This window comes from Rhinolophus ferrumequinum, chromosome 2 (genome assembly GCF_004115265.2).
Source record: "Rhinolophus ferrumequinum isolate MPI-CBG mRhiFer1 chromosome 2, mRhiFer1_v1.p, whole genome shotgun sequence".
In the NCBI taxonomy this organism is placed as follows: Eukaryota; Metazoa; Chordata; class Mammalia; order Chiroptera; family Rhinolophidae; genus Rhinolophus; species Rhinolophus ferrumequinum.
The window spans coordinates 103,673,734-103,694,345 of record NC_046285.1 but is presented as its reverse complement, the minus strand read 5'-3'; the positions used below and the strand labels follow the sequence as shown (position 1 = coordinate 103,694,345).

Below are 20,612 nucleotides of genomic sequence, written 5' to 3'. Positions count from 1 at the left end.
ACATTGTGAGCTTCATAGCTTCCCAGTATGTTGCTGATGAAATTGGTGGTGATAGTAACTAATGTGTGCATATAGGAGGACCATGTGTTCTTTGGGTAGGAGACTGTATATTGAAATACGTCAACCTTTTGAAGCAATCTTTTCCATGTGACCAATGCATGATGTTACAAGATTGCATAAGGGTAAAAAACCCATTCAAAGTGCAAGACAGATTGGTGGAATTTATGATAACTGTAGGAAAGTTGGTTGATATGGTTTCATATTCCAACTGCAATTAACTTTGAAGCAAGTACCATTTGTCAGCTGTGGTGTAGTATAAAACAATATCCACGATTATCTGAAACAACTAGTAAATATTCTTCCCTCTACCAAGTGCCTATCTGTGTGAGGCCTGATTTTCTTCAAACTATATCACAGCAGACTGAAGGCAGAAGCAAGTATAAGAATCCAGCTCTTCTATGAAAGCAGACATCAAAGAGATTTGAAACATGTAAAACACTGCCATTCTCACTTTCTTTGAAACTTATTGTTCATAAAAATGTTAATATGTAATAAATTATTTTAAAAAGTGTTTGAATTTGTAATATGGTAAACATTGATGATCTGTGGTGTGCTGGTGGTAAATGTCTACCAATCAGCTCTCTGAGGCGGGCGGGGTGTGGGGTGCCCTCATTGGTAGGGTTTGCTGATTTCATGGTGTAAGTTCTCTCATCACAGCCAAGTTCAAGCTACCAACCGATGCAGAGCTGAGAAGAGACACGCACCATCAGCTCTCATTAGCCCTCGGTGAGCTGGCTCCAGCACACCCCTGATACAATCCACCTAAGTTTTTTTTGGCACCTTCACTGATTTTGAAGAGTGGAAAGGAGTCTTGAGAATGAGTTTGAGGACAGGTGTTCAGGGACCATCACCCTCCTGTCTGGTTAAGTCATCTCAGCAATGTCAGGAGTCCAGGAGAACTGTGGCCTCAATTACAAAAGCCCTTGAACCTCAAATCCTAATGTTCTTAAATGTAAACATCCTAAAATTTCTTCTGTTATCTCTGCTAAGCCCCTGGCAAAGACAAGAGCCTGGATCTTCCTACTTGAATCCTACCCTAAAATAAAGTTTCATTTTAAGGAACACTTTTGGGGAATGCCTTCAGGAAGCGCTCCCAGCTGGTGCCAGCTTGGTCATGAGTTACTAGGTGGCCCGTGTGTAAAATCAATTAAACGGAGATGTGACTCTGTGACTGAAAGCTGCTGAGTGGGCAACAGCTCTGAGCACAAAATCCTCACTCTGCCTCCTCCGTGTTGGGGTGGGGACGAAGAATGAGGACTCACGAGGAGGAGTTTATATAAACAAAATACTTTATTATTTGAGAAAGAAACAGCCAAGTTACAAAATTTTTATACTTCAGTTCTGTTCATCACCATGCCAAAGGTTTACAATGGACTTCAGTTCCTGTCACCATTAAGTCGGAACGCATGACACTGCCAACTTTGTAGATAAAAGAGAACAAATATTGGTGATTTCATGTGGTTCAACCCCACTGAAAATGAGCCGATGGCTAAGATTTGTTTTGGCAGCAAGATGTTCCCAGTCACATATCTGTTGATGTTATAAACAGATGTCCGAGCGATAAACAGGTCCTGCCTGAGAGAAACATCCTGTGTTTAAAGATACTGGAAATTGCCTTGTGTGGGTCTTGAGACGGCTTTGCTCTTCCCAGCTTGCCCCTCCACCCAATCACGTGGTCTCCTCACACGGGCGATTCTTTAGAGCTGTCAGCCACCAGTCCAAGTGCCCTCTCTCACCACTTCTGAGGCCTGTCTGACTTTGAAACCAACTGGACCGGATCACGTAGGGGCCAGGGATACACGATGACCCAGACGCTCCTTAGAAGCTACTACAAAGTCTCCACCACGATCAGAACGTTTTCTCACGAGAACTTTTCCAAAGCATCCTTTCCCATCTTGTTTACCCTCTTGGCCTCTGGGCATTCTGCGACCAAGAAAATAAGAAAAAAACAAAACAAAACAAAACTGCCTTGCTGTGGATGCTGAGCAGAAAAGAGCAGCTTTGTATCCACAACCCAACGCGGCAGTCAACAAGGACGGAAGAAATCATTCATTCATACCCAAGAAGTTTAATAAAGGTTTTCCCTCCCCCTGAACCGTCAGCTCTTTACCTTTACATTGGAGCTGAGGTAAAAATAAAGCTTTCTTACAAATTACATCTTTCTCCAGTGAATTACTTTCACAGTAAAAATAGCTGCTATGTAAATCCCCCAATCTCTGAAAAGGAGTTGCATATTTCCAAAAATAGTATTCTTATCTTAATCACACAGAAGAACTTGGGGCTTGGAAGTGGGGTACGGGGTGGAAATGGCTGGTCAGGGAGGGTAGTTGTGGGGGAAACACAGTTGGACTAAGAAATAAAATAGGTTTTGTGTATCAACTGATTTAAAGGCATGCATAGAAATGGAAAACATATGCCATCTGTCAAGAAAAATACTGCTTTATAGCTTTTACAGTACAATTAAAGGAGAAAGCAGGGGCCAGATGTACCCCTGAATAATAACATTACATTTCTTATAAAAATTCCCAATGTATAAAGTCCTTGCCAGATAATAACCCAGGCAAAACAAAACAAAACAAAAAAACAGGGATTAGCCCTCTCAGACCTTACTCCTGTAGGCATAGTAAATGTAAATAATACACATTTTACAACTTCTCTTAGTCTGCCCTTGGCAGATCCAATGTTTGCAAAATGCCATATGTACTCTTGAAAAATGGAATAAACATTGCATGTCTGCATTCTTATTTCACATACAGTTATATAATTATTTTAAATTACAATATACAATTTCTGTTAAATAGAACTGTTACAGGATTTTGATAACAATTATAAGATTACAGTCATATATACAAACCAACCTCTGAAATGGCACGAGTATTTCCTTGCCTCCTCCTACCCTCTGAGACAAAGAGACCGCTTTTGCATTTGTCATTCCTGGTTGCAAAAGGCAAAAGAAACCAAAAATTGTGTGTGTCCACGACATGCTCACTCCTTGGAGAACGTCCAACAGCCTGACCGATCCTGTCACACAGCCTGTTCGGAGGCAGGGTGGCTTCCCGGCGCTGCCCTCCCGGCCACCTTAATGTAATTGCATTATAAATAGCGTTTTCCTGTCCACAGGCTTTCGAAGCGAGAAGCCGTGCTGCTTTGGGTGAAGAACCGCACTTTTGGATGAAATAAGGCCACTGCTTCTTGGCGACGGTCCTGGGAGCAGTCAGTCAGGATGGCCCCGCTTGCAGTCCCCAGGGCCTCAGTCCTCCGTGTCCGGCTGGACGCCCAGGATGGCGTGCAGTTCCTCGGGTGTGAACCCCAGCAAGTTCTGCAGGTCGCACACGAAGCGGTACACGTAGCGCTTCCCTGCCGTCTTATGGATGATGTTCTTGTCATAGTAATAGCGCAGACCGCGGCTCAGCTTCTCATAGTTCATCTTGGGCTTGTTTTTCCTCTTTCCCCAGCGGCGGGCCACCTGCGGGGGACACGAACAGGAAAGAGTTCCATTCCATGTGCCAATGAAGAAAAAGGGAATGACTTTCTCCCGATTATGACACTGACACATGCTCACCCAGGACAACTTGCCCACTACAAAAGGACCCCAGAGGTGCCCTCTGTTTTAGGACACGTGCCAGGCTGTGTCCCTCGGCTGGTTCTGAGGACGGAAGGAGGTGCAGGCTCCCCACCCACAACACTGTCCGGTACAGGCCTCTCGAGGCCACTCGCTCAGCAAAACCTCGTGGGAGCCTGGGTTCAGAATCGGGGGTCCTGAGACAAGGGAAAGGCTGTGCCCTCTCACCTCTGGGTCCTCATTCCAACCACCACCATCAGCAGCTGCTGAGTGGGGTTCTGAGCCATGTGACATTACGCATGGCTAAATTCTTCTGCTTCTCAAGGGCTCGGGGAGGTGACAGACTGCACTGTACCGGTGCAGAGACCCAGGGCTTCTCTAATGCTGTCCCGGAGGGGCAGGTACTGAATCTGCCCTTGGCTTTCTTTCTCTCCAGACAGGGCTGGGGCAGCTCCGCCGAGCTCAGCTGAGGAGCATGGAAGCCCGGCTGCAGTGCCGGCGTGGGGGTCCTGAGGCTCGTTCCCCCCAACAGAAGATGGCAAACTTTCCAAGGCATTTTCACACAGTCAGGTGAGAGCCTCAGTTTACTGCCTGCGCCTTTTCATGCGATGACAGAGCAACACAGTGAACTCGGCCAGTGCCCAGGGATTCTGTAAACCTATCAGCGAAGCCAGGCTGGCACTTCCAGTGTCCTTCCTTTGTACTGGGAACCCTTTCCTGTGCCCACAGAACTGCATGTGTGAGTCCAAAGCGATGCCAGCAGGGTTTCAAGCCCACAGGCCCAGCCATACCTCATCGGGGTCAGCAAGCTTAAACTCCCATCCGTCCCCAGTCCAGCTGATGAACGGCTGGCAGGATTTGTCAGACAGCAATTCCAGGAGAAACTGCCACAGCTGGATAGGTCCACTTCCTGGGGAGAGGGAGCATTATATGTTTTTACAGATTTCAAATGTGGCAAGGGTTTAGTCATCCTAATGAAACAAACAGGTGGAGGAATGTGAGACCCAACTCTGGGTGCCAAGGTGAAGGCGCCATTCCAGGTGCTGGTGACAGCCCTGAATGCCAATGCGTTCAGGCCAGACACCAGATAGAGGCCTTCCTGCAGGCTCCCTACTGCTAGAAAAGGAGTCACAAGGCCCTGGGCTGCTGGATTTGGTCTTTCTGGGGGAAAAAATGCGGGGCCAACCAAGTCTTGGCATCAGAACCTCTCATCCTGGGTAATTGCTCCTTATATAGTAACTTTCAGGGTCTGTTTCTACGAACAGCCGGTGGGACAGGATGGGGTGCTTGGAGGCGCATTTCGCCATGGACCTAGGCCTGTCATTAGTGGGAATGTGTGCTGTAGCTTTCCTGCCTGACGACGGTGGGTAAACTGCTTAATCCAATATGCGGTTTCCTCCACAGCCATCTGGGCGTTTGGCGAGGTCCCCATCGCCTCACTGCCTCTCTGGTGACGCATATGCTTTGCAAACTGCTCTTCACGTGCCTTTTCTAAGGGATTGGTACTTTGAACCATCCCCTTGTGAAGTAGCATCATGGTAGCGCCATCTAAGGACGAGGGGTAAGATGGGGTTCAGAGGCCAGGTGCCCTGTCCTGGGTCACACGCCCATCAGAGCGGTTCTCCAAGACACAAAGGCTGTCATCAATAGGCTTTGCTATGAACCATGGGGACGAAATTTCTGGGGCCAGACGGAACGGGGTTGCTGCCTGTATAACCGAAGAGAGCTGTGTCACTCGGAGCCAATTTCCCCATCTGTACAATGGGTTGACAGCACCACCTGTGCTGGGCTGTCCTAAGGCCTACCATACGCCCGGTCAACCATACAGAGCTGTCAGGCAGCAAGGGGTCGCTAACATGACAGTGAAAAACACCAACACCAGGGCTGGTTATTTTCTGACTAGGCCCTGACCCCTGCGTATGAAAGCTACAACAGTTCTTATACATTCTACCTGTATTTTAACACATTTCCATAGTCATTTGTTTTAGGTGACAGAAAAAAATGGATGCCTACATATCCTTATTTTAACCTATCAGATTTTTGCAAGTAGGCCTTTTTTAAATCCCCAGTGGCTCCATATGGTCAAAACATGAAGAAAAAAAAAAAAACCTCATTTAAGGACACATGAAGCAATTAAAAAAACAAAAACAAAAATTCGGTATTTTCACTAACATGCTGGAAATATCTAATTCTAAAAACAGCTTTAATATTTGTCCCCTGCCTAGAATAGCTCTTGCCCAAACCTTAAAAATAAGATGGGTTTTAGAAGCAAGAAAAGGTAAACAGCTCTGTGTTATTTGAGGCTGCCTTGCTACCCCTCCCCGAGCCAGCCTACATTCTTTGCATGGGTGAGTCAGCGAGCTAAAGGCTCCCTGTCCCCTGTCTCCTACCCCTCCTCCTGTCCGGAATGGCTGAGCACATCCCAGGTAAGGCAGCGGCCAGTGGATTTTCACCCACGCCACGGAGCGATGTATGAACATCCCTGCAAAGTTGGCCTTTTTAAAATTCAGGGAGACAGCACGTCTGGATTCAGGATTAGGCTCCACGTATCAAATGTGGGGTGTACATACAATGTGCTCAGACCAGAAACACCCTTGACAAACATGGCTGGAGCTGGGCAGGGCACAGGGAAGGTGACAGGAGACCCGGGCATACACACTCACCTGTGAAGCCGGCCAGCACGGCCGCAGGTATAACTGGTTTGCCTTGCTCCACCGGGTCACTCCTCTCTTGGATGTAATCCTTGAAAGACATGGTCGGCTTACTGAGGCACAGAGACTGGCTGCAGTCATCCTCGAAGCTCTCGAAGGAAGGCACCCGCTGCACGTCCAGCAGTGACGACTGGCTGTTCCAGGACTGGAGCAGCGAGTCTGAGCTCTCGAAGCTGTCCGCACCGCTCTCGGAAGGGTCACGGTCTCCGGGCTTCCCTAGCAATGACACCCAGGCACAAGCGTTGACATCTCCAGGACAATGACATGTCCAACCCTACCGCCAATAAATGATGGCAGCGTCATGGCGAACCACCCATTCAACCGTGTTCCTTGCTGGTGCAGAATCGTGCAGACCCTCACAACGCCCTTACACTGAGGGGTTTATTCTATAGGACTCTACTGGACAACCACACCTTCCACCAACAGTGGGACGAGTAAGTCAGGTGAAGCGTCCCAGAATGGAGAACGATAGAGAACACCCAGCACCACGGATGGACCTCAGACCTAACGCTGAGCAAAAGACAAACACGAGAGCGGGAACCTACGGTATGCTTCTACTTATATCAAGTTCAAGAACAGGAACGACCATGATAATGAAAGTCAGGATGCTGGTTCCCTCCCTCTGGGCCTGGGAAGTGGGGTGAGGGAGACTTTTGGGGTGCCGGAAACCGCTCTATCTCCATCTGGGTGGCTGTTACACAGGTGTGTATATGTAAACATTCAGCCAGTTGTATATCCTGAGATTTGTGTACTGTGTATATACATCTCCATGAAAAGAAACCTGTCATATTCCTACACTGTCTCCCCACTGGGCGGAGGAATCCAGCCCCCAGAGCAGTGTCTTGTTTACTCAATACCCTCGGACCACGGCCCAAAACGTATCAGGAGCACCCTTAGTAAGCAACTCAGTCGTCTGTGACTGTGACCTAAAGTCACTTAGCATTTGGACAAGGCCCTGACCTGCTCCAGTTGATGAAGCGGCTAATGTCAGTGTCTGCCGGTGGCTCGCGGAATCAAACCAAAACCTTACTGAAAGGACTGCCTGGGAGCGTCTCCTTACCGGAACCGTTGGTGAGCAGACTCAGGTTGCTGCCTGTGAAGTCCTGGCTCAGGGAGCAGTAGTTGACACTGACGGTGTCCATCCGAGACTTGGGGAACATCGGAAACTCCTGCTCAGATCTAAGGGCAGTGGGCGCTGCTGTGGACGGACACATGGTGTCCAGGAGGCCACCTTTGGGGTAATTCTGCGTCTGCATTCCGTACGGCGCCTGCTCTACACCGAAACCTGGAACAGAGCGACCCGTCAGCACAGCTATGAGCCATCAGTCAGCACCCTCTATGCCTCAGCCAACTCGAACTTGAGCAGTTCTGCACGCTCCAGCCTTTGCAAAGCATCGGTGGGAATGTGGGCTTTGAGGGACAGGCTTTCCACTAAGTCCTCTTCGTCTCAGACCATGTGTCTTCCCAGCCTTATTGGCCCTTTTACAAAATGCCTGCTGCCTCTGGACCCTGGGTGCAATGCCTCAATGCTGGTATTTCTACGGCTCTAGTGTATCAAGCGTTTTCACAACTCTCAGGATGACAGGGATCACTGGCTATAGGCTTCCGAGGACATAAGACTCAGACAGACTAAGTGTTCGCCCCCTAGGGTGTGACTCCTAAGGAGAAGCTCCCCGCTCTGGCTGGGGGTGGGGGGTCCACCTGTAACCTACACTCACCAGTGTCCTCAACCAGAAGGAAGGACCCAAATTCCATGGCACCTTTTTAAACTCCAAAGTTCAGAGCAAATTTAGCATTGCTTTCCACACACTTCCTGTGCCAGCCACCTCTCAGTTGTCATACTAGACATGACCATAACAACCAGCTCACTCCATCCTGCCCCTTGCTCTCTGGATGGCCCAGGCTAGCGCCGGCTAATGCAAAAATACGCAAGCCATTTATGCAACATCAAATTTTCCAGTAGCCTAAAAATTCTAGTTAAATTTTTACGCAATGTTAATTTTAAGTAGCGTGAAAAAAGAAACTGGGGGAATTAATTTAAAATGTTTACTTGACCTAATGTACCAATTATCATTTCAATAGGTAATCAACATTTATAAAATTAGGAAGCAGATATTTTACATTCTTTGTTTCATACTAAGACTTCCAGATCCCATGTGCATTATATTCTGACCACATATCTCGATGTGGACCAGCCACATTCCAAGGGCCCAGTAGCTCACTAGCCACGTGTGGCCACCATATGGGATTGTGCACGTGTAGACTGCACCTTTGGACCTTCCATGACTTAACTGGATGACTTAAAACAAAGACCTTAAGGGCGGAATCCATTGGACTAACCTAATGAATTGCTATTAATCCAATGAGGAACTGAATTGAGGTGACAATTTTCTTCGTACTGATCTTCCGTCTTTTCTTGGTTTTCTGAAAGAAAGATATAGGAGAGATAAGACTGCAAATGGAGGTCAAAGCTGCACCAGAAAAAGTTACTTTCTGAATGACTGCTCTATGGTTATTTCAGAACAATTACCGTAGATGCCGCAGTGCTTCACATTCAATCTGACGGTCTTCTAAGTCATTACGTCTTTTAAAAAAACTAGAGACAGCAACACGTTTTTCTAATAACTAGAATAAATTTTCCAACATGAACGCTGTCGTAGGCATTCAAAAATTTAATTTTCTATTGCACAATTTGAAAGATCTAGATGGTATATTTAACTCATCTGAGTAGTCAACAGATAGTTAAATATTTGTGAAGTACCACCGGGACGAGGCTGGGGCTGGGACTAGAGTAGCTGAGGGACGTGGGCTCAGTTCCTGCCTGTGAGGCTTATGGCCACCGCTGCAAGCCCGGAAAGCATCCCCAGGGTGCAGTGAGTGTTACACAAAGAGAGGGCCACGGTGCTGGGAGTCTGTAACGGGGACACATGTGCCCAGGAACTTTGAAAGGGGAAAGATTGGTGGCTGTGTGTATGCCCACTTCCTACAAACACACGTAACCCTACGGACACCCACAAATCCAGACCCACACGGACTCGCAGCCAAGTCATAGCAACACAGGCCCGTCTTGCCAACAAACAGACCCTCACCAGAAGCTTGTCACATCAGACTTGCCCAAGTTGAGGGAAAACGTGAGGTCTTTAAAAATGAGTTTCCTTAGCCCTCAGGAGCCATAACTAAAAGGAGCTGGTGGTTGGATCCTAAGGTCTTTTAAAGATTCTGAGGCTGTAATCGACTTTTAAACTCAGTGTTCACTTAAATGAGGAATTCTTCCCTGAAGTCTACAAATAAGCTGATTTTCTTAAATTTTTAACTTAAGTGATCCCTCACTATGATTTCTGTCTTTTTTGTAAATTCCATGTAGTTTTAACAACAGTCTCCATACTCTTGTAAAGTCTGAATCAAGTCTTTCTCGCTACAAAATGAGAGTTCTTCTCTCAGGGCCAGTTTTTGTGTATCAGTGTGTAAACAGATGGCAATTACTTCTACTTTGTTTAAAAACATAAAACCAAACCAAAAAAAACAAAAAAATTCTTTGTTGGACTCCATCTGGACTGAACGAAAATTGACGGTGAAGCCCCCAGAGTTAGTCTGAGCAGAACTCCCTTTCCTTGAGGCTGACTCCTGTCTTTTGGTTCTGTACGGTGAGTCACACAGCGGGGGGATTCTTGCTGGCTCCAATGTCTGAGCCCACACACACTCCCCTGACGAATGCCGTCCAGCAACGGTGAGCAGGTCAGTGAGTAAGGCCTTGTGGCTGCACTCAGTGCCACACACGTACTTAAGTGGATTCAAAGTGGATTCAAATCTATCATCACCATCACTATTTGACTCACTCCAGGGCGTTTTCAGACAATTTACATCATTTAAACTCTGAGCCTATGGTTGGAGAGTGCTGCTCTCCCCGCCCCTGCCCCCGCCCCCTCCCACGGCTGGTAGGTACCTTTGATCATCTGCTCCAGATGCTCCCAGAGAATGTCACCCACGAAGTCAGGTGCCAGCTCCAGAAAACGCTCCTTGCCCAGGTTGCACAACACCTGGCCGTCCATGCCAAACCTCTGGAGATTGACGTTCACCAGACTGAACTCATTGGTAGCCCAGAGAAGCCACTGGCATACCTGCTGCTCCGTCCACAGCCAGGGGTCTATGGGGGAGGAATGACGAAAGGTGAAACACACAACGGGGGAAACACAGAAGGAGGCAGTGAGACCAGAGTCACTCCTTATTTACCCATCAAGTCCACACATGCACCAAAGACCAACGAAATGAGCCAGACCCCCAGGTAAATTCTAACACCCTGACAACAATGCTGGATTAAGTGTTCAGTGCATGGGACAGGCATAAAAACCGGCTCAGGTTACCCACGTCTCTGCCACTCTCTGCAAGACGCCTTAAGCAAAAGCTTAAAGAAATAACCCATCTCAGGCAATGGCAGTCAAATTCGCTGGTCTAGTCCAGCGCAGACTCAGAAAAGCAACTCTGAAACAAACTTACTCTTGGGAATGCCCAGACGCCGTTGCTCCTTGCTGAAGCCGCTGAAGGTAGCTTTCAAGGCTTGACTCATCACAGCCTTACTGCATGGAGTTAACAGAGGCAGTTCACAGTTGGTCGTGTCTAGAAAGAAACCCCAGGGGGACGTGAGGCTTTCAAACTGGCAATATCAGACGGAGAAGTTAGGGGAGAAATCTTACTTTGTAGGAAAGAACAATGTTGATCTCAAACCTTTGCGGAATTCCTTAAAAATATATAAATATGTACAAAAATTTTTTTCAACTGAAATTGAAAAAAATACTATATGTCTCATAACTTCCCTTGTTAAAAAATTCTAAAGTAAAACCTCAGTTTCATGTTACGATGCACAACTTCATAAAGCAGTTATGTCTAGGTAAAATGTCTATTTAAGTCTACTTTAAAATTTTAGACAAGGAGAGAAATGACATGGTTTTTGGCCAAAAGGCTAAAGGGATTGTAAATATATAATCTGGAAGTTAACTTCATTAAACTAAGCAGCAAAGAGACTGGGAGAATAGTATGAACACAGAGCCCCCAGCACCATAGAGTTGGCACAGCTTCTTCAATTTTTACTGAAAAACAATCTTCTCTGGATTCCCTCAGCAATTTCAAGAATGATAAGTGACGGTCACATGATGGCACGCTTACGCAAGCACATGTGTATTAATTAATTTTCTGGGCTGTATTTTCTAGCACCTACTTCATATGACAAAGTAATCTCTGGAATGTTTCCAACTAATAAGGATCACAGTAATTGCAGAGGCATTGTCTGACGTGCTTGTCCTTTATAAAGAGTAAACAGTGATATTAAGAACTACAGAAGTAAATGCAGATGGGTACGCGTTAGCAAGAATTATCTGTTGCCCCAAAACGCCAAGGGGGATGATCTAAGTGGGAATCCAGGATGAAGAGTTGGGGTGCATTTTAATGTTCATTGGTTTGCTTTGCTGGGTGGAGCTGGGAGCTTTGGGGTTGAAAACAACACCTTAATGGAAATCTCAGGGTCCCCTGCAGTTTGCCAATAGCAGGACATTTGCTCTCCCTGGGGTGTGTCTGGCAGTGGCAGGGGAGACACCACAGTCACCACTCTCATCAAAAAGGAAAGCTGTCTTGTCCCAGGCCCAGAGCCTCCATCTGACTTACCCTCCAAAGATTCAAGACACTAACACTCATCACTCAGGAACTGTCATCTCTTTATTTACTGCACTACTTAGGGCAATCAGGCAAAATGTGTCAAGGTTACCGTGAGACACAGAATCCAGGCCTGTAGGCACCTCCTGGAGTGCTTGGTCTTCATTCAGGGAGGGCAAAACAGCAAACAGGGACCCATCAAAGGTGTCAAAAGCTGGCTGGCGCTGCAAAACAAAAACAAAACAATGGCCACTGCAAAACACAGGACAGAGAAGAAAATGCAAATAGAGTATTTATGCTTATTTAATTACCCGATTTCAAAGGAGCCTGTGGGTAATCTCACCCATCCACCAATATGTCCTGATTAAACTGGCCATTGTAAAGCCACACCTGGAACGGACCAGCAGTACTCCAAAGAGACTTCCGGGATGGGCCTGAGTGACCAAAAGGATTCTATTTCACTCTGGGTCATTTAGTCACCCTCACAGGAAGGAGTCAGATCGACTGGGGATTTATCCTTAATGGCCTCATCCATTTAACTTAATAATTAAGTAAACAAATCTAAAAATACTAGAGTCTTCGGAGAACATTGGTGGGAAGGGCCTCAGAGATCTCCTGGCCCTTCTGCTCTGTGGATCGGAGAGAAAATCTAGTTGGGCTATGTATATAAGAAAAATGATGCCGGCAAGGTCGTTTCAGGTTTAAAATAAAAGGCAAATGACTGAATGAAAATTGAAAATCAAACAATGAAATAAATTATCTGTGGAAGTATTTATTTTAAAGCATTCACGATGAAACACTTTTAACTAAAACTAAATTTTTTTCCTCATCAATTCCAATGGTTCAGAAAATAGTGAAACACAGGGCCTGCCCAGTGGCTCAGGTGGTTGGAGTGCCGAGGTCACCGGTTCGATTCCCATATAGGCCAGTGAACTGCGCCCTTTATAGATTGTGAACAACGACTCTCCCTGGAGCTGGGCTGCGTGAGCTGCCATGAGCGGTGAGTGGCTGGCAGCCACTGTGAGCAGCTGGCGAGAGCTGCTGAGCGGCTGACCCACGAATGGCCACCGACGGCCTCAGCCCGGGGCAGGGGGGGGTGGCAAGGCTCATAACACCAGCATGGGCCACAGAGCTGTGTCCTACACAACTAGACTGAGAAACAACGGCTTGAACCGGAGTGGCGGCGGGGTTGGGGGGAGGGGGCGGCGGAAAAATGGGAGAAAAAAACGTAAAATACATGAGAAAATTCCTTAAGGTTTAATTTTATAAAAGTAAAGTGTACTAAAAAGACGCCCTTCCCGCCCCCCAGACACCAGTCGCCTTTTATCTACAGTTTAGGGGAAAGAAGAGGAGAGATACACAGAGAAAGACAAAAACCTCACACTGTGGATTTCTGATAATCTCATCTAACTTCCACGAAAGAAATAGCCTTTAAAGTAAGTAGACAGATAAGTTGTTTTATAAGGAACAGTTAAGGTCCTGATTCATCATTGCCTAATTTGTTGAGGACAAAAACGTGAAGAAAGATTATATTTTTCCAACATAAGCTGGAAACCCCATGTTATGTGTAATACAATGACCCATTTGTTGAGTCATCAATAAAAAAATGTGTAATACATTTACAAATAAAATCAGTGTGTGCTTTCTTTTTAGAAATGCAGAACAATGAGTGATGCATTACGTAAGAGGGCAGGCAGAAGTTGGAGCTCGGCCCAAAACACTCGAGGCAATGATGTTCAATGATGGAGTCCAGCCCCCCAAACCCCAAAGCAATGATGTCCGACAGATGTCCCAAGACGTCGAGGGAAAACCAGTAAGGCAAGTATCAAATACTCATCCAGATTACTTTATAATTTTGGACTAATTTAGTGTGAAATATCCAATCGACTTCTTAAATTTCCACTAGCATTGAGCAGGTGATTAAGAAATGCCTTTCCTTTGCTGACCGTAAATTCTTTTCTTAAAATCAGGAAGTCAAAAGACAATGATGCAAATTCATGCTGCGTATTTCAACATATCAATGTTAGTGACTGTTTCTACTCCAGACCCAGAAATTGCATGGACATCATTACATTCTTTTAATTTACAGAATTTTTCTTTTTAGGGGTGTGGTTTCAAACTTGGTACTACGTCTTGTACAGTTTCTGCCATACTGAAAACTGTCTGGTCAGATCTAACAAGAAAATGCACTAGGCTGAACTTGGATGACCATCACAAATACTCAAGAAAGGCCTGAGCCCATTTTGGCTCTTTGGACCCCATCCAACAGTGATCTACAGAGGAAAATATAACATGCCAGCAAGAGACCTATTTATACAGAACACTGAGCTTGGAGGAAGCCAATCTAAAAATCACTGCTTCTGAGATACGATTACTACACAAAGCTAAAAACAATCAAATCTCTCCTATCTTGCTCTCACATGTGGAGAAGGCAAATGGGAAATTATCAGTTTGTGCTGCTAAAGAATGTTCCTCCCCAAGAGGAATGAAGACAGAAGCTATGAGAAATTTGTTTGTTATGCAGCAGAGAAAGCTTTCATCTGTAATCTGCTTTTTTGGGAGGGGGTTTACAGAAACAGGCTGCCTACAACCCAGGGGGTTCTGCCCCCTCTGATGGAAGCAGCAGCTGCAGTGGGGCCTGCCTGCTTCTTTCAGGCAATTCCACTTCACTTCTGAAACAGCTTTCCCATCATCCAAAGAAACTCCTAGGGATCCACCTCTGTAGCGCTGTTCCACTGAGAATCATAAGCTTTTTCCACCAGGTAGGAGTCTCAGAAATAAACTACAAAGACCTCACCTTCTACAAATTAAATGGTTTCATGTCTTGGAGGACAAATAGGATGAGCATCAGGATACCCACTTTATAGACTAGAAAACTGAGGTCCAGAGAGATTAAGCAAACAGTCTAGAGTCACACAGCCAGTAAATTGAAAGCTCGGGCTAGAACAGGTTTTTGGGACCCAGCCCATTGTGTTTCCTCCTAGAGACTGAGCTCTCCAAACTTGTTTAAAAAGCTTTTATTAAGACTTGCTCACTCACCTTGAGTGTCCCTCGGTAACTGTGAGACACAGGGGCCACCTGGTCCATGTTCTTGATTCCAAAATCATTCATCTTAAAAAAAAAAAAAAAAGAAAAGAAAAAGAGGAAAAGGAAAATAAAGGAAGCATCAGAGGCAACAAATCAAGCATTACATTTTTAAGGAGACGTCATGCATTGACACTTAATTCTGGCTGAGTCTGTCAAGTTCTACAGCATAACAGTTACTCAGAAATGAACGCCAGGAATTCTTCTTTAAAAGGCCTTTCCCGCCAAGGGTATGCTATTGAAGTAGTTAAATAATAACGCCGATTCCCCACTGACTTCCATTTAGATAAAGTCACTTTCTGGCTGGCTGCTCAGAGCCTCCCAAGGCAGCCTGTGTCTCTGCATGACAGGAGCAGGAGGAGCTGCGGTACATGGCCACTTCCATGGTCAGCTCAGGGTGCTGGCCTGGAGGGGTGCCCCGCGCGGGCCACCTCCCGTCTGCTCCGGCAGTCAGCTGGACCTGGGAGCTTCAGGGGTGACCCGCCCCTGCCCTGGCAGCTCCTGGTGTTTCCAGATCTAGGAAGGCATGCTGGGAGGAGCCACAGGCGCCCCCTCCTCCAAGCTGTGAGGAAGCCTGTGCGCCTGCGCCCGGCAAGGAGATCAAAGGGAGGACCACTGCTACAGATCAAACCCTCCAGGATCGTCCCAGAGCCTCCGGCGGCATTGTGTGTCACTCAGCCATGCATTGCTTCAAGAAGAACTAATTCTGACCACAGATCTGCCTTACTTGCTTTGATAGCATCTGGGCTTATACTAGACCTGCGCTGCCCAATGCGGTAGCCACCAGCCCCGTGTGGCTACGGAGCGCTTGGCACATGGCTGAGGTGGACTGGGGCTTGCTCTGCATGGAAAAGGCACACATGATGATTTCAAAAATTTCGTTGAAAAAAGTTAAATATCTCGGCAATAACTTTATATTCACTGCTTGTTTATATAATTAAAAAGTATATTCAGTGAATTCAAATATACTGAAATTAGTTTCACCTATTTTAAAGATTTAATGTGGCTATCAAAGAAAATTTATAGTTACATTTGTGGCTTGCAGTTGGATGGTGCTGCAGTAGACTGAGAACTTATTTGGCGCCCTAAAAAGTAATTTTTGGCCTGGTGAGTTATATATTAAAAAGTGACAAGGGTACCTAGATAATGCCACCAGAGTGTCAGACAAAAAAAAACCAGCAACTTAACGCTGCTGATAGTAACCTTTATCCCTCGTCTCCCTCCCCTCTTCCAGGCCAAGGAACTGAAGGCCTATAAGGAAGCTTTACGGGGTCCCACTAATTGCCCACCCCCATGATCTCCACTGGGTGACTCCACCTGTTACAACCAAAAACTTTGAGTAATTGACATATTATGCAACTGATAGCACTTACTGGAATTGGCAAATAGCGTATTTTCCTATAATTAATGAAAGCTTGTGCTTTCTTGTTTTTTTCTTTATGATCAACATTACAGCTAAACTAGACCTCCCAATACCTGGACACACACACACACACACACCACCCACCAGAAGCTCTGGAGAGGGCTGTTAAAACCCTTGGAGTGCGGGTAATTATGGTGGCCAGTGGAGGCTGGAGAGCACTGGAAATAAATATTAGTGCTATGGGGGGGGGACGGGCATCCTGGATCAAAAGTGGCCACATTTGCTCTGAATCTCTGCTTGGTGAAGCTGGTCATCCCCATGCACTCAAGAATCAATATTCACTACTAATGGTCGCTGCACTGATGGGCTCCTGCTGGCTAAGGGCTAAGCCTAAGCTGGGGGACCAGACTTCCCCCTTCACGGAATCTTCATGACATCCCTGAGAGGTAGATGTGATACAGTGAGGCAACGGAAGAGGCCCAGAACCTTTGGGAACTTGCCCGGGATCACACAGCTACTGCAGGGGCTTCTAAGGGGCGCAGTGCAGACGAAACCACCGTAGAGGATGACCCTAAATCCTATGGTCCTCCAGGTGCCAGGATAACCTGAAAGGCGGGGTGGGGGCAGTCTCCCACCACATCCATAGTATCTGAGCAGAGACAGCACAGATACTATTAGCCAAGGCTCCTGTATGCTATTATTTACCATGTGAAATGCTCCTTAATTCAGAGCATTCTGTCATTTATCTGAATGAACGAAGCCCTGTTAACCTGTTGATTAAATACACAAGCCTCATGTAGAAGACTAAAATGAAAAGGCATCTTGGGTGTTGCCAATTATCCATCCAGAGCCAGCTCTGTTTCTATGTCTGGTCTGCAGACGCTTGGTGACTTTATTCTACATTTCCCAGCTTCACAGAGATGAACAGAGAATGGATGTGGAAGGCAATGGAAAAGCTTCGCCTGGTTTTTGTGTACAAATACTGGGAGAAAAGGCAGTCTTCCACTCCCACATAAAGAGCTGTAATTACTAGCTACAGAATAGAATTCTTTTGTTGTCCAGCTTTTAATTTGTTTTGTAAAAACCATGAAGAATCAAAGTGCTCTACCAATGGTTTCAGGCAGACACAGAACTAATTAAATTTCTTCACTTATTTTAGTCAACATGGCTTCTTAAGGTGGCAGACAGGCCAAGTTTCTCCACGTAAATCAATTTCAAATTTGGGTCCTTTCGGTGTTGCCCTATGGATGGCTGCTTGTGAACCAAAAGAAAAAGAAGGAAGAATGGCAGAAATGTAAGGGCTGAGTATGATTACATTTTAAAACAAGTAGAACTTGGCTGACAACAGCACCCTTATTGGAACAAGTGATCCCTTATGTGAGATTAGCGCACAGGTTTGTATTTAGGTAAATTTGGAAAAAAAAAAAAAAAAAAACCCCAGAAAACAAAAAACTCAAAAAGCACTTTTGAAGGTTGGTTTGCTTTTTCCTTTGAAAGTTATCACTTCAGCCAGAGGAATGACTAATCTCAACCATGAATGCTTGAATATTTCCGTGCAGGACGCCCGGTGCTAACATTTACTATGATATTACTCAGAATTTTAATAAACCTAACGTGGAGATTTATCTGCCTGATGGGTGCTGGCGTGGGTAGGCAGACCGTGCACAGGCGCTTCCATTGTCCGGAACAAACATAATCTCTTAGTAGTGAATTAAAATAAATTACCCTTATCTCCAAAGGGGGCTGCTCACTTCTTTACTTTCTAAATAAAGTAAATAAGTAGCACGTCAACTACTATTTTAGGCTACCCCGAAATTGAATACAGGCCAACATAAAAAGTCTTCCTGTATTTAAAAAAAACTCCAAAACACCACACACGCACAAACGCTGATAGTCCTTCATTCAAAATGCTTCAAGAACGAGAAAATAAAGGCAGTTCAGTAAACCCATGTCCCCATTTTCCGACAGGTTCCTCATGCTTGCCTGGAAGGGCCAAAGGGGCCTGGATCCAGAAGTCCTGGGGCGCCCGCGGGGGTCTCGCCCTCCCCGCGGGACTCACGGGCAGCCCAGGCTCACCTTCCCGGCGCTTCCCTTGCCCGCCGACCGGGCCGGGCCCTGGACGTAGTCCAGCAGGTGACCGGGGGTCCTGCGTTTTCGAGGATCCGCAGTCTCTCAGGTGTTTTAGGCGCCGGGCGCCCCAGATCCTCCTGGGCCCGCCTCACTCCAGTAAGTCACCCGCAAACCCGGGCGCGCCGGGGCCCTCTCGCAATCCTCTCCTGTGTCCCCAGCCCCTTCTCGAAATCAGGTTCGCCTGGGCGCCTACTGGCAGTAGACCGTTCCCCCCTTCACGGCCCGCCCCCCGCCCCGCGCCAGGCCCGCGATTCCTTTTAAAAACAAAAGCGAAAAACAAGCCTGCGCACCCCGTACCCTAGGCGCTCAGCGACCCCGGGGCCCGGCCCAAGTTCGCAGCCCGCTCTGCGCGTCACACTCGGGCCCACCCCGCGCCCTGCCCGGGGCTCCGCGTCCCCGCAGTCCCCAAAGCCACCTGGCCACCCGGAACACGAGCCCGGAGCGGCACGCAAACCAGATGCTGGACCATCGAATCCTAGGAATAGCCGCCACCCCGCCTTGACCCCGGGATCCTGACCTCTGCGCTATCTACGTCCCTAGCCCGGCCTCTGGGTCCCCCAGGAGAGGAACCGGAGTCGGAGGGCGCTCTACGCCGATCACCGCCCGCCTGCCCGCCCCAGATCCCGCTCTTACTGCGTCGCTTTGGGCACCGCCGGCGTGCAGTCGGGCGGCAGCTGCTCCGGGCCCGGGCTCCTCGGTGCGCGCTGGGTGAGAGCGAGAGCGAGCGCCGCGGGGCCGGGGCGCGGATGGGGCTCTCCGGGAGGCCGGGGTCCTGGGAAGGCGGGCGAGCAGGAGGCTCCGGGCGCTCGGGGCTGGGGGTACACCGCACTCCGCACCGCGACTGGAGGAAGTAACGAGCCCGGCCCCTTCGCAGCGCGCTCTTCAGGATCTGCGGGAGGAGGGAGGAGGGAGGAGAGGGAGGAGGGAGGGGAGAGGGCAAAGGAGAGGGGAGGAGCGACTGGGGGGAGGGGCAGAGAGAGGGGAGGGGTGGAGGGGAGGAGAAAGAGAGCGAAGAGGAGGAGGGAGGAATGGAGGAAGGGGAGCGGTGGGGGGAGGTGGAGGAGGGGAGGTGGGGCGGAGCCCGCTTTTTCTGGCCCGGGACCTTGCTGGGCACCCGCTGTCACACGGCTCTGTCCCTAGCCCGCTATTCCAGGGCCGCGGCGGGCCCGGGGGGCGCCCCGGGCGAGTGTGTTCCGGGGAGATCAGGCGGAAAGTCTCTCCTTGGTTTCCTCCCGTGTTCCGAGGCTTTAACACCAAAGAGGCCTCCGGAATTCGGCAGGAACCGAGTGATGGTGCTGGTGGCACCCAGCGGCCGCAGGGCTTGGCTAAGAAGGGGCCCCATTCTTGGACCTCTACGTAGACTTTTGATTTCTGATCATTGTATCATGAAGACTCTAAATGACATGATAAATGTACGAACTAGGCTCTTTGCTGGGTCTGAGTCCGCTGTGCTCTAGGAAGCCCCATTCCTACAGGCTCCGTGTGAGTGGCGCCCCCTAGAGTTGAGCGGTGCCTTAATAGTAATGAACCTTGCCTGAGCTTCTCTCTGGGCTACATCTTCGTGGTAACTCTCCAAGGCGTTCTTGTTTCCATTTTAAATACGAGGGAATTGAACCTTAGGGTAACTAACTTGCCAGGCCATAAAATATACAAATGGGAAACTCAGGGTCGAAACTCGCGTTTCTGACTTCCAACCATGGTCAAAACCATCACCCATACTGCCAGTTTCCATTTTTAGGAAAGAATACTCGAGTCCGTGGCTAGAAATATGTGCATTTCCTATTCCTATTTAAGTCAGATTCTCGATATTTTTGAGGAAAATTTAGATTCCTGAAGGAGAATATAAAATGAAACGGCCCAGCTTAGGCAAGGCCATGGGACTAAAAATCGGTACATCTGAAGACTGCCATGCTGGGAAGGGAGAGGCACTTTTCTGTTACCAAGATTCCAGGTTTCCGTGGCAACCCTAAATCCGGAGTTATCCGGATAATTGAGATACCGCCATACCTTAATGTTTCCAGGTCCTGAGGGCCTCCAGGTATTACCATTGCATGGGTCA

At 47.6% G+C, this 20,612-nt stretch overlaps 1 protein-coding gene across 2 annotated transcripts; it reads right to left on the bottom strand.

Moving 5' to 3' along the window:
- Positions 1-1,381: 1,381 nt before the first annotated feature.
- Positions 1,382-19,453, bottom strand: ETS2 (ETS proto-oncogene 2, transcription factor). 2 transcript variants are annotated; one of them, XM_033127921.1, is made up of 10 exons: positions 19,187-19,453; positions 15,016-15,087; positions 12,089-12,200; positions 10,828-10,947; positions 10,277-10,477; positions 8,674-8,757; positions 7,394-7,618; positions 6,286-6,549; positions 4,414-4,532; positions 1,382-3,526 (listed from the first exon to the last, which is right to left on the bottom strand). In XM_033127921.1, the coding sequence occupies exons 2-10, from the start codon at positions 15,085-15,087 to the stop codon at positions 3,311-3,313; spliced, it is 1,413 nt and encodes a 470-aa protein (XP_032983812.1). In that variant the 5' UTR covers positions 19,187-19,453; the 3' UTR covers positions 1,382-3,310. The 2 variants fall into 2 exon arrangements, with proteins under 2 accessions (XP_032983812.1, XP_032983820.1); XM_033127929.1 differs by lacking the exon at positions 19,187-19,453 and adding an exon at positions 12,288-12,410.
- Between the last annotated feature and the right edge of the window lie 1,159 nt (positions 19,454-20,612).